General features: G+C 31.4%; 3 protein-coding genes across 6 annotated transcripts; 1 reads left to right on the top strand and 2 right to left on the bottom strand.

The window, feature by feature from the left end:
* The first annotated feature begins 292 nt into the window (after positions 1–292).
* On the top strand, positions 293–1,527 carry LOC110638179 (photosystem II 10 kDa polypeptide, chloroplastic). 3 transcript variants are annotated; one of them, XM_058135960.1, is made up of 4 exons: positions 293–452; positions 642–696; positions 1,143–1,195; positions 1,299–1,527. In XM_058135960.1, the coding sequence occupies exons 1-4, from the start codon at positions 407–409 to the stop codon at positions 1,388–1,390; spliced, it is 246 nt and encodes an 81-aa protein (XP_057991943.1). In that variant the 5' UTR covers positions 293–406; the 3' UTR covers positions 1,391–1,527. The 3 variants fall into 3 exon arrangements, 2 of the variants coding, with proteins under 2 accessions (XP_057991943.1, XP_057991942.1); XM_058135959.1 differs by lacking the exon at positions 1,143–1,195 and adding an exon at positions 869–921 and having other exon boundaries at positions 294–452; XR_009144089.1 differs by lacking the exon at positions 293–452 and adding an exon at positions 869–921 and having other exon boundaries at positions 636–696; positions 1,025–1,195.
* Positions 1,528–1,636: 109 nt separating this feature from the next.
* LOC110638159 (DNA repair protein recA homolog 1, chloroplastic) lies at positions 1,637–8,961 on the bottom strand. 2 transcript variants are annotated; one of them, XM_021788613.2, is made up of 13 exons: positions 8,569–8,960; positions 7,215–7,306; positions 6,930–7,005; positions 6,048–6,110; positions 5,436–5,565; positions 5,190–5,275; positions 4,973–5,098; positions 4,678–4,782; positions 4,454–4,510; positions 3,804–3,866; positions 3,647–3,723; positions 2,251–2,323; positions 1,637–2,034 (listed from the first exon to the last, which is right to left on the bottom strand). In XM_021788613.2, exons 1-13 carry the CDS (start codon positions 8,794–8,796, stop codon positions 1,930–1,932), a joined length of 1,281 nt encoding a protein of 426 aa, XP_021644305.2. In that variant the 5' UTR covers positions 8,797–8,960; the 3' UTR covers positions 1,637–1,929. The 2 variants fall into 2 exon arrangements, with proteins under 2 accessions (XP_021644305.2, XP_057991941.1); XM_058135958.1 differs by lacking the exon at positions 3,804–3,866 and having other exon boundaries at positions 8,569–8,961.
* A 954-nt stretch (positions 8,962–9,915) lies between these two features.
* Positions 9,916–14,123, bottom strand: LOC110638189 (NAC domain-containing protein 21/22). The gene is made up of 3 exons (XM_021788656.2): positions 13,844–14,123; positions 11,299–11,573; positions 9,916–10,680 (listed from the first exon to the last, which is right to left on the bottom strand). Exons 1-3 carry the CDS (start codon positions 14,010–14,012, stop codon positions 10,213–10,215), a joined length of 912 nt encoding a protein of 303 aa, XP_021644348.2. The 5' UTR covers positions 14,013–14,123; the 3' UTR covers positions 9,916–10,212.

The raw sequence follows: 14,123 nt of genomic DNA, 5'->3' as shown, positions 1-14,123 counted from the left end.
GAGGTCACTATTATTTATTTATTTATTATTTGTTTCAGCGGGTATTTTGAAAGATTGAAAGCCAAATAGAAAAGAGCGGAGAGAAGAAAGAAAGCAATGGCAGCGTCAGTCATGGCTTCAGCGAGCCTGAAACCATCTTCTTTCACTGTTGAAAAATCTGGAGCGAGACTTCCAACTCTCTCACGAAGAACTTTCAAAGTTGAGGCCAGTGGTGGCCAGATCATGACTGATAAGTCTTATGGCTCCTCATCCCTCTTCTCTTCTTTTCTCCATATATATATATATATATATATATATATATATATATATATATATATATATATATATATATATTATTGTTTTTCTTCTTTAATCTTGAAATTGAGGAGAAATTTTGAATTAATGATGTCTAGGGATCAACGGTGGCATGAACCTCAGGGATGGGCTTGATGCCTCTGGAAGGAAGGCTAAGGTTTGTGTCTTATGGTTTTTGATAAACGCACATAATTGAAATCAAATCCGTATAAAATTAAGTAGCTTAATATTAGTGTTCCATTTACCATATGATTTTGTATTTAGAATTTTTTTAATTTATATTTTTTTTAATTATAATTGAGTGGTTGTAATTGATTTATGTTTAATTACATATTCCTTGATTCTGGGAAATGGTGTATACCAATTTGTAGACAAGTATGGTGCCAATGTGGATGGATACAGGTAGAATTAGTTATCTACTTTAGTTTATGGAATATGCCATTCTTTAATTGTAATTATTCATTTTTAGTGGATTTTGCCTATTGATCATGAAGTACTATATTAATTTTTTAATAGTGTAGTTGGAATGAGATCAGTGATAGATCACATTAATTTTGGGATGGTTAATGTGCAGCCCTATCTACAACACAGATGACTGGTCTCCAAGTGGTGATGTTTATGATGGGGGTGAGTTGAATACTAAAAATTTAATTTGATATCGCAAATGATTTATTTTTATTATTTTTCCCCAATTTGTGAGATGAATAAATATTGGGATTGAAATTTGCAGGAACAGGGTTGGCAATATGGGCAGTATTGATCATGAAGTACTATATTAATTTTTTAATAGTGTAGTTGGAATGAGATCAGTGATAGATCACATTAATTTTGGGATGGTTAATGTGCAGCCCTATCTACAACACAGATGACTGGTCTCCAAGTGGTGATGTTTATGATGGGGGTGAGTTGAATACTAAAAATTTAATTTGATATCGCAAATGATTTATTTTTATTATTTTTCCCCAATTTGTGAGATGAATAAATATTGGGATTGAAATTTGCAGGAACAGGGTTGGCAATATGGGCAGTGACACTAGCAAGGCTTCTTGCAGGAGGAGCTCTTCTTGTTTACAATACAAGTGCTTTGGCACTATAGATTATTCCTATTTCGGTTTTTGTTATGTATGATTTTCTGTCAAAACAGCCCAAAATCAATACCTTGTGTATCCCTAGCTCTGTGTAATTTCCCATTTCCTATGGAATGGATCCCTGATACCTCTCATTTACTATCAACTCATTATTATTATTATTATTATTATTTTGGTCTACTAACTTGGCAGTATTAGATAGTCAAAATTCATTAACATTACATGTATGTATATATAATATTGGGGATAGAAAGTAGAAAATATGACTTTTATAATAACTCCTATTTAATTGTAAAATAATGAAAAAATAAAATGGACAGTCATCCAGCTCTTACTCTAATAGGAGAAAATTTGACAATGGCAAAACCCATCTCCCCTTGTCAATTAATTGTCATTACTAATGCAACTCAATCATTATTTCAACTGAAATGTTTAGGCCATCAACTGAGCGGACAAACAAAGATGGCGATACATCAGATTGCCTGTTCTTTGTGCTTGAGCTGTGAATGTCTTAACAACAAAACTCCATGCCTGCCTTAGCCCTAAATTAGATCTCCTCATAAACATTTTCATCTTGAACAGGTGATGATGAATTCCTTGTATAAAGAGAGCCTGTATTTACCGTTCCATCTACCATAATCGATCGAACCATCTGCAAACAATCATTAAAATTCTTTATCATAATGAATGCCAAATAATTGCACGTGAATATGCCAAAATCAGTATTCAACTTGCAAGTGAAGAGAATTTGCCTCTCTGACAATCAAAAGCACATGTACAGATTAATTCATTCTGTTGCTTTCTTTAAAGACAATTGCACCAGTAATCGGGCTTGAGCAAAAATGCATGCAAGTACTAAGCAACTAACCTTCTCTATTTCTTCGTGAAGATGAGGATTGTCTCTCAAGTACTGTAATGCTCTGTCCCTTCCTTGTCCCAATCTTTGTCAAAACACAAATGACAAGAAATGACTATCAGCCACAATATTTTTAGACGGTATTCAGGCAGCACTGAACTGTTAAAACATGCATCATGAAAATTTGAAAGCAAGAAAAAAGAAAATGATAACTTCATGAGATATTAACTGGAAGGAGTAGCCAGAATAAAATCTTGAAGACCTATCATATGCAGTTAGAATATGAATCCTCAAGTTCCAACTATTTCCTGCAATCAAAGTTTCAGGAAGACAATGTATTGTTTTCTTTCTATGCTGTAGTACTCGCACAAAATCTTCTGCATTCAAGTAATTTGTTCCAAATCAGAACTTCAAAGAATTACATTGTTCTGGTTGAGGGAACATTTTTTCCCTAATCTCCTCCTGTTTTTAGTCAATTGAATTAACTATTTAATTTAGTTAACCAAGGAATGCAATCAAAGTCTAGCTGTTCTAATATTTGTCTGGAATTGGATTATGAATTTTTGACTTGCATGACTAAAACCTCCCATGTTACCTGGTACCACTCAAATATTAAAATTGCATTAAGAAAAACTTGTTTTTGTAATCTAGATATGAAACTAAATGAATTGATCAACAAACAAAAATAGAATATTTCTTAACGAGAATAGGCACAAGGTAAATTTATATCTAAAGCCATTAACTTTAGAAGTCAACAAAACTATCCTCTGCAGTACAGATGACCATAATCAATGACTGCAAACATAGTAAGAAAGTAGCTGCATAAGCAGTAGTGCAAAATCTCAACAAAGAAGAAGAAAAAGGGGAGGAGAAGGAAAATGAGCAGCAGCAAGAACAAATAAGTTTAATTTGCAAACGCCCATTGTGCTGTAGACAAACAAATGCTTAAAATCATCTTAATTGATGTAAGGTAAGGTAACATGTTTTAGACATTTACTCCTATTGTGGAAAGTCAATATTTATGTTTAGTTATATTACTAATTATTAGTAAATTTTACGTATTCCTATTTAGTTAGGATTTATATTCGTCTTTAATGTAAGATTTAGATTCCCAAATAGATAGGAATTTTATTCCTAATTAAGTGGAGTAATCATAGGAGATTTATGTGTGTGTGTGTGTATATAACCTTCTATTTTATAGAATTAATGAGAATAAAGATGTGGCTTTTTGTGGTTCTTTCCCCTCTCTTCCTTCCTTTCATTTCTCTCTTTTTTCTTCTTCTTATTTTAAATCTTAAAAACTCCCAAAGATCAAACATCGAGAAAAGAACATATAAACAGACAATTAAACAAATAAGAGAGCTAAAATTAAATTCACACATAGAAACACAACAGTCCAAAGACCAACCTATGTTCCCCATAGCTATACCAAGACCCCTTCTTTACCACAACATCCATCACTTCAGCACAATCCAAAATGCAACCCTGCATATTAAATCAAAGTGAATGGATAGAGCAGCTCATACCATTAGAAGAAATGCCCACTATTATATTGCAATACTAACCAGTTTACTCACTCCCTCCCCAAATATAATTTCAAACTCAGCTTGCTTGTATGGCCTTGATACCTATCACAACAGCTGATCAGAGTAATGATTTATTCTATATATGAATAACATAAACAAAACTAAAACAAAATAAGCACAAAACAAAAAGGGTGAAAGATTACAGAGTTGGCAGTGTTCTAATATACTATTAACACCCAATGATAAGTTTTACAAATCTTCTTGACCAAACAGAATCATCTTGATATCAAACTTAAAAGATAATAGGGGGCGCTAATATTATGAGTAAACAGTATTGCAAGAAAGTAATGCCTTGTCCAAACACAACCTGACTTAAGCAAAGGACTCAAATGCAAGGCAAACAACTATCCAAGTAAAAGTGTGAAAAGAATGAAGTAGAGTGATGTTCTAAATATCTCAATCAATTTTCTTCATATCATGTCTTTCCACTTTCCCTAAATACAAACAAAACTCAAGGCAAAGCAGTTTGTGAAAAAAAAAATCATCAATTATCAAAAGAATATAAAAATTCATAATCATTTGTAACTAATTATTTCATATGAACTACAATGTACATGTTTTTGAAATAACAAAAATTTCATGTCAAATGTCAGCGTTACATAGCAGTCCTCAATTATATTCTTGCATACCTTACTCTTTTGCACTCTTACACGAACCCGAAGCCCTATATCTTCGTCTCCTTTAACCTACAATGATATAAAACTCTACATTGTAACTTGTAAGGAACCTATAGACTAAATTTGCAGAACTAGACAACACAGAAAAAGAATAATAAATTATCATGCCCGTGAAATGGATTAAAATAGAAAACATCACAATCTATCCTGCTCCCTTATAATCAAATAGTTCTTACAGACTTGATCTTCCCAGTAGGCCGTATTTCAAGACGTACAGAGGCAAAGAATTTTAAAGCAATTCCTCCACTTGTGACTTCTGGATTCCCATAATATACACCAATCTATCAATTTCACAAGAATAAAGTTACTGAAAGGGAAAAAAAAAGAAGAAGAAGAAGATATCGATATACAGAACTTAAGAATGCACAGGATGCACAAATAGAAGATAAAAGTGATCCAATTGGGTTAGAGGAAAGCCTCATTGGTCCTGTTAATTACGATCTTCACGGATAAATAGAGAATCAGTGGTACCTTATATCTTATTTGATTAAGGAAAATGAGAGTACAACCAGCTTTTGAAGCATTTCCTGACATTTTACGCAGTGCTTGGCTCATAAGGCGTGCTTGCAAGCCCATTTGCTGCATCCCAATCTCACCCTAGATAAAAAAATATAGCAAGGAGTGAACCATGGTTACATACATCACTTCTAATCCAAAGCTACCATAAAGAGTAAAGGTGACATCATACTTCAATCTCTGCTCGTGGAGTAAGAGCTGATACAGAATCAATACAGATAAGATCTACAGCACCAGACCTACACATACGATCTGCAACTGAAATATGGAAATGTTGTAAGACCTCATATACAGGGCATTCATTCAAATATCACAAGCATCAAAACCAACCTAAATTCCATATTTTTGCCATGGTCATCAAGCCCAATTTTCAATTAAGCACAAAACAAAAATATCATGACCAAGAACATTATATTACTTTCAAGTGCCATCTCGCCATTATCAGGTTGGCAGACGATCAAATTTTCTACATCCACCCCTAATGCTTTTGAATATGCTGGATCAAAAGCATGTTCCGCATCAACAAGCATTGCATTGCCACCAAGCTTCTGCACATTTAGTACACAAAATTTGCATCTAGCTCCTTGAAAGACGTGAGCATCTGTAAGGGTAATTGTACTTATATTCTCTTACCTTACAACTTAATTTCATTTTGGTAACATAACTTCAACTGACACAAGTAGATCAGGTAACTTTAATTTTGTTCCAATCAATTTTGGTACTTCCACCTGATTCCTGGCAATTTCCCACCAGAATGTTGATGACATGGAACACTTCTTTGATTAAAAAACCAAAATTAATTATTTATAAGCTATCAAATATGAATATGTAAAGGAATTTGCCAAAGAAGTGATCCATGTCAGCTTTCAGGTGGATTTTGCTCAAAATCAAGCAAGAATATTAAAATTGAAATAAAATTAATTATGTAACAATATGAAATTAAGTGGCAATAAAATTAATCCACTTCTACAACAATCATCTTCTAATATAACAGAAACCAAAAATAAGAACAAAAACACAGACAATGAACCTGAACTTCTGCAATTGCATGGAGTGCCAGGGTGGTCTTGCCACTACTTTCTGGTCCAAATATCTGTAAAAAAAAAAAAAAAAAGGGGCAATTTGTAACAGAAATTGAACTGGCTACAAAATTACAACAAATTAATTCTTTTAGTATAAAAAGTTCATCATGGTTGCAGTATTCCAGTCAATTGAATGTCAGAAATTTAGACACTAGGCAGAGACAAAATTACTATTAATAAAAGAATATAATTCAAAATAAAATGACATGCAGAAATTCTGCAATGAAAATTTTCAGACAGATTGAAATATGTTACGAAACAACTTGTACTGCACTCCTCAAAACCTTCTCAAGTTCAAATCCAGAGTCTTAATACATTTTTCTGAAGATAAATTTGAATAAGATGCCCTCCTACTTATTAAAGGGCACACTTTCTTAATTTTGAAAAGTTTATCTTTGTCCTAACTCAAACATCAACTTCTGTAATGGGAAACTGGATTCATAAATAATTAAAGGTACAACTTAACTATTGGAATTAGCACAAAGAACCACTTTATGCTAATGTCCATTTCCCAACTTGATTTGCATTCAATATTCGTTCTGAAGCTGATGGAGCAATTCTCACGGTTAATAAGGGTCTACTAAACATCTTATTAGGATTGCCAATGATACTTCAATAAAAAATTATACAGGTTACTCTTTGCTCAGTCATCAGCGTATTCAACAGTCACACAAGATAGTATATCAATTATCAAACAATCAAGTTAGTCACAGGCTCACAGCACGTTTGCTTTCCCAGCTAAAACAAAGTATGCCTTGACTCATGACATGCGAATGCAATCTCCAGAAAGTAAAACAAAGATAATATAAAGAAATACAAAGGTTGATTACCTCAACAATTCTCCCTTTGGGAAGGCCGCCACCTAAAGCAAAATCCAGTGTCAAACAGCCACTGGGGAAAGTCTCACTGCAAGAAATATGTCAAAACTAGATGTTTAACTAAAATTCTATGCTACAAGGATGTGACATAGTGAACAGGTTAACTAATAGGCAAACCTGATGGGGATGTTCCATTTTGTTTCACAGTTCCATTATCAAGGGTGGAAAATTGGCCCTAGGGCTGACCAATAAAGAAAAAGCGTAGAGAGAGTGTTATGGTACAATAAGAAGACTTACACCAGTGCCCCACCAGCACTGCCCAATCTTGTAACGCTTCCTTTCCCAAATGAGTTGTTTATGTCATTCATTGCTGCTTCCAATGCTTTTTGCTGGAAAAGGAAGAAATTAATGTATGCATAAGTACAAACAATTTCAGACATAGTCAATTGTTAAATGCAAATTGTTTTGCTTCACATATAAAAGGCTCATGATTGAATTCCATCTTAAGAACATAACTACTTTATAGGTTGTTTATCTAACCATTTAGCTGCTATACTGGCCAATCTTATTGCTGCCATCCTTTGACTTACTGCTTAGGCTCCCTACTATCTTTTGTGCCACCAGTTTTACTTATTTTGGTTCTCCGCACTTCTCCATCTCAACGAAGTCAGTATTGAAAGTTGTGATATTCTTGATGAAACAAAACGTGCAAAGTTTTTCTCTCCCCATATTCTAGAAGGATATGTGTAACATCCACTGGAATCATGTCACAACGAATTGTACCATTATAAGTACAATGAAAAGTAAAGCAACCATAATATGGAAGTAAAACCTATACAGCCTGCTTCTGAGTTCTGAGGATGGAGATGTGGTTTTGTAAGCAGATTGAGATATTCAAAATTGGGATGTTGACAGTTGACACAAGGTTTCAAATAACTTCTACCATCAATTATAAGTTCTTTAGCTTTAACTCATTAATGAAGTAATGTCAAAATATAGTCATACACCTTCAATATTCATTATCTTGATTAGATGTGCTTAGAATACTTCCGAGAAAGCATGATAAACATCTACTTCATCCTCTTTTAAATCACCAAAATCATAAACCCCAGGGACCAATTATATCTTCAAGGTACTGAACCGACCCCATGTTCCATCACAGGATTCAGTACCAAAAGTTAGGATCTTTTTGCTTCATTATCAATTCGACAACAAGCTATATAGGCTAATTTTAAAACAGTAGCAATGCTTGAAGAACAAAGAAGATAAAAATCTAGCTTCGCACTTATAATTCCTAAGGCATCATATCCACATTCTCTCAACATCACCACTGGGGTTAAGGACTTGAGTTACTTCACATAACTCTTAAGAACACAAACTATTGAAATCCCAGCTTTCAATTAATATCTATAGTTAATTGCAAGGCTTCAAAACGATGCCTCAGCATACTTCCATTAACTTGTAAATGCTTCAATGCAACTCTAACACCAACCCAACAAAAAGCAACACAAATTACCCAAAAAACACCAACAGATATAAGCTGGGATACGCTCAGTAGTTTTTGCTATGTTCTCCAGAAATAAAATAGAGCACAAAATCACCAAAAAAAAAAAACATATCAAATGACAAAAAGAAAGAAAAGGGTACATACCCGGTCGAGAAAGCGAGAGTCCATATCAGGAGAAAGAGAGCCATTATTGAGTTTGGCTTCAAATTCGCAGCGAATCTTGTGAGATTGTTTTCTAACAGCGGCAACTTTTGAAGCTTTGAAATTGAAACGAAGGGCAGAAGAAGATTGGGAATGCAGAGGAGGAGGAGGAGATAGGAGAAAAGGGTATATCTTGGAGTTTACTTTTAGAGTAAAGACTAAAGAATCCATCAAAGTCGTACTGTATGGTGATTGTTATAGTTGATAGCGTAGGGGAAGAAGAAGAAGAAGAAGAGGAAGAGAATCCAACAAGTATTAGACTAGAACAAGGAAGACATGCATAGAGCCTGTGTGGGGCGCGGGATCTTCTTTCTTTGTTGGTTCGAGAGCTTCCCATGTTTTGATATGGCCTCAAATATATTTGTTGCTACATTTTTTTATTGGGCAGATAAAATAAAAATATGCATTAAATTACTTTTTTTTTCCATTTTTATAGTTTTTTTAGCTAATTTGATGTTTAAATAATATTTCCAAATATGGTTTGTTTTAAATTTATAAAAATAAATTTATGAAACAAAAATTTAACTAAATCAAGAAAAATTTAATTAAATAAATATTACAAATTAAGAATTTTTTTATCATAAATGTTATATAAAATTGATCTTAAATGAATTTAAATATATTAATATTATTAAATTTTAAATATAATTTTAGTTAAATTTACTTATAATAAATTTTTAATGAGTAATTTGACATTTTATTGAACTTAAATTTGCAAAATAATAATTAAGAGTGATATCTAAGATGAAATCGTAATTATTTCAATTTATAAATAATAATTATTTCAATTTAGGAGCTAATATTTTTTTCAAATGGAATTTAAAAATTAAAAAAAAAAACTAAATAGGTCAATATCCTAATTCTCAATTAATTTGAATCAATTAAAAATTCTGTCCAATTTAAGTATTAGTCTAATTCAATTTATGCATTTATATGTTTAAATAAATTTTTTTTATTTAAATTCAGTTCATTTTATATTAAGTTATAGAATATATGATAAATTTTATTTATTAAATTTATAATTTTATATATTTATATTTTAAATTTACAACAAATTATAAGAATTTTTCTATTTAAGGTGGCATTGTTGTGCATCTCTTACGCACTCGCACTTCTCAGCATAATGTTTGCGCTGACTGCCTGATCATGTGAAGGAGAGTTGTAAGTTGGGCTTTAACATTGAGGTGATGGGCATAGTTTTGACAAATTAGCCCAAGCTATTTTGATTTGGTAACTCACGTGTGCCCATCATTTTTATTCATTATCTGACATCTTGTCTTCTTGAAGAGATAACTGAAGAACACACATTGATTGAAAATTTTTACAATTTTTCAATAATTCCAACAAATACTTGATGATCCACAGACAAAAGTAGATTACATGTGCCATCCGATATAAGAAATATATGCATCAAGCTAACAATGGAAGATGCACATATTTTCTTACTAGCTATAAATTGCTTTACATGCAATATAATTTCTTGCAAAGCATTGTTGGAGATATTTGTTTTTGTCTTTTTGGGTTTTGGGATTTTCCTGAAATGGGACATATATATAGCTCGTAAAAATCCCTTGAAAGCCACAAAAATCAGTAATGATTATTCCATATGCTGGACATACCCACTTCAGATAGGTAGCTCTCTGAACTTCCTTCTCCTAAGCTAGGAGATCCATGAATGTAAGGATTGCTTTCCATCTTGTTAAGTTGATTCAAAACAGCTTTAACAACCGTTTTATCACAAGAGTAAGTGTCTAAATCAGAGCAAGCACTCATAGGTATTTGTCCAAATGGAGCTGTGCTTTTTGTGGGCATTATGTTTGATTCCATTTGGGTGATGTGTGGGAAAATTAGGTTGGTTTGACTTTGAGAGAAAATGGAGAAGCAGGGCACTTGCTCATACTCATCTAGGTTGGGTTGAGTTTGGTCAAAAGTGATGTAAGAATCCATTAATGGTGGAAGAGATGGAGAGCCTGTGTCATCATAGCTGCTTCCCATGCTTGGTTTTGCAGCAACTTCTCTATTTTTGTAGAACGCTCTGCATAACACCCAATCCTCCTACATAAACCAACACAAAAACAACACAAGCTCAAGCCTCATACATGCATGTACTTGGAGAAGTTATTAAAAGCTACCAATTAAGGTTGTATTAGCATACTAGATTAGTTATGAATTTAACACATAAAATATTTGGTAAAATTCCTTATTAAATATATAAATTTCATATATTTATATGTTAAATTTATAATAAATCATACTTGACATGGCTTAAAAAAAATTTTCAAAAGAAGACAAAAGGGAAACATCAAACATCCATTCAAAGTCAAAGAATTGGAGATAAATAATGAAAAAACTTTGGTAAGATGCAAGATATACACCATGATTCTTGCAAAAATATAAGGAATATATAGTATCATTTGAAAATGATAGTTTTGTCAAAATTATTAGATATCAAACTTCACCAAATCTTTTTTTTATATATTTTAATTAAAATTTTAAAAGAGAAAAATTATCAAAATCAAATCCTCACCTACTATATTATAAGTAAAATATTCAATTATTCGATTGTAAATTCGATTACCCAAATCATTTCCATTAAATAACAAGCATTGAAAGTGAATTTCAGGATTATGAAATATTGTACAAGTTTGAGTAAATATATAAATAGATAGATACCTTGTGAGGAGAAGTCTTAGGGGAAGCAAGAGATCCCTCAAGACGAAACTCATGCATAACCCAATCAGTTTTTCTTCCTTTGGGGGCCCTGCCCTGGTAAAAGACCAAAGTCTTCCTCATGCCAACAAGGATGCCTTTACGAAGGACAGGACGATCCTTCCCTGTCGCCTTCCAGTACCCACTTGCTGTTGCCCTATTTGTTCTTAGTCCTGTTGCATACTTTCTGTCTCTCTGGCTGTAAAAATACCATTCTTTTCCCCCCACACATGCTGTTTCTGCACATCAATTTTGTTGTTCGGATTAATATATTTTTTTAAAAACATATTTGATCTTAATATCCAAATATTATGATTTAATAAAAATCAATAATCATAAAAATAATCAAAAGAAGACAATTATCTTGACTCAAAGAAAAGAGCAGTTATCTAGAGGCAACGTGTGGGCACTTGGCATTAAAAATGACTGATCATAAAAATATATATGGCTGACTATAATACAATTATATTGGTTGAGAGGTCATTTTCTGTCTATTAATGCAGAATTTGAAGATAAATTTTTCCAAATAAACAGGGAAAAAATATAAATAAAAATAAAATTCTTGCTTACGCATGCTGCACCTGCACCCTCTAGGTAGATATGATATAATTTTCCAAATTTTTTTTAAAATATTTATTTCTAATATTATTATTAAATTATAGGTAATTGCTGCAGTATGTGGTAGACATTTGACAAGTGTTTTAATGGTAGTAATAGATATTTTGTAAGGTAGGAAAGATGAAATCAAATTCCGTTTTCAAAAAAAAAAAAAAAAGAAAAAAGATGAAATTAAATTCCAAGATGATTGAATTGTGATCGTTAAGAAGCGTGTGGAGGACACAAGGTGGAAGGTATTTTTAACTTTTGGGTTTCCTTTCTTTTTTTTTTTTTTTTTTTTTTTTTTTAGCATTTTGGGTTTCCTTTCTTTTTCTCTCAATCCCTTTCACAGCTTTTGGTTGGGACTTGGGACAATTCCAAAACTGTCCATTTCTCCCAAATAAAAAAAAAAAAAGCTTTGATTATGATTTTTTTTTCATATGCTTTAATACCAAAATTGTGTTTATGATTAATTTGTTAAAGCTACGAGCTTCCAAAAATAGGTGGTTGAAAAATTTCGCCCAAAAGAAATGTAAGAAAGGACCAATAAACCCTCACATGTATAAGAAATTATATAAATTTTAATTATTGATTATAATAGGACTTGAATGAAATTCATCATAATCAATAATTATAATAAAATTATTGTGCATATAATAATTATATTCTAAAATTTCTCCACATGTATAAATAGATATAACCGGCTTTGATTTGAAATTTGAATCAGACAGATCAAAATTAGAATTGAAACCAGTGAATAGCTTTTATAACAAATCAAATTAAATTCATAGTAACATATGGGGCCAATCTTAATTTGGGAGTTTCTTAAAAGACTAATTGAAATTACTGATTTGACCCTCAATTCAATACAATTCAAATCACAAAAAAATTACTACTATAATTTTACTTCTTAAAAAATATAGCTTATGCCAAGAATTTTACATAATAATAAAAAATAAATGTAATTTAAGAAAAATATAATATACAAGAAAATAGGTACAGGGGAAAAAATCAAAGTGAACGTGGTCCAAATTATGTATCCCTATTACGTGGTCCAAATTATGTGACACCATTACGTGGTCCAAATTATCTAAATTATGTATCCTTCCCCGCTAAGGATACGCACTGCTAAGTTATTAATAGCTAGTTTATATTTTATGATAAAATGTCCAAATTTAGGATCTATACTTATTACAGAAGTTAATTTGACTATTTTTAACTTTTTATATAAATTAATTTAAAAATTTTAATTTAAATTCATTTTAATTCAAAAATTATTTAATTCAAAAATTAAAATTTATGAATTAAATTTATTAATTTTTTTATTTAAATAAAAAATTAAAAAATTTAATTTCTGAATTTAATTTAGGACTAAATTTCTTGCTTTAAATATAAAAATTTAAAAGCTCAATTTTTTTTATTTTCCTAATTTTTAAATTAAACAAAATTTAAATTAAAACTTTTGAGTTAAATTGAATAAAAAGTTAAAAATAATTAAATCAAACTACTTCAATAAATATATGAGCATAATTGAAATTTAAGCTGTATTTTAATTTATTAAAAAAATCTGTATTTTAATAAAAAAAATTATTTTAAATTTTAAAACTCCCTTTTTAGAAAAATAACTTTCAATTTACTAAAAAACCAAACAGTCTGCTACTCTATATATCTAGATATTTAATGTGGAGGCTTAATTAAATAAAAGTTGTCTTGTCTTGAATAGATAATGTCAAAATATTGGCATAATTTTTTGTCAACCACAGAACTGAAACTTAGAAATTTCTTCTTATCATAAAAAAAGGCTTGAAATGGGAAAAAGAAAATGCAATCCGTCGTCGTATGTAGTGGTAAATATATATGAAGCGACAGTCACTGCAGTGAAAATAATAATAACAGTGTATAATAAACTCACCAGGAATATCCCAAGGTTCGCACTTGTTGAGGTCAACTTCTATCATGAGAAGAGAATCAGAATGATTCGTGATCTTCTTCAACAAGTAATCACACACAAGTTCATCATCTTTTGGATGGAATCTAAATCCTGGAGGCAACTTTGCCTCCACCATGCTTATGTTGCTCATTTTCTCTCTATCTATTCTCAAGAAAGCTCAACAGAGAGAACAGGAAAGGAAACCAAGTAGAGAGAGAGAGAAGGAATTGAAACTAAGCAAGAGAGAAAGAGAGAGAGAGAG

This window comes from Hevea brasiliensis, chromosome 15 (genome assembly GCF_030052815.1).
Source record: "Hevea brasiliensis isolate MT/VB/25A 57/8 chromosome 15, ASM3005281v1, whole genome shotgun sequence".
NCBI lineage: Eukaryota > Viridiplantae > Streptophyta > Magnoliopsida > Malpighiales > Euphorbiaceae > Hevea > Hevea brasiliensis.
The sequence above is the reverse complement of the archived record's forward strand: the minus strand, read 5'-3'. Positions and strand labels throughout refer to the sequence as shown.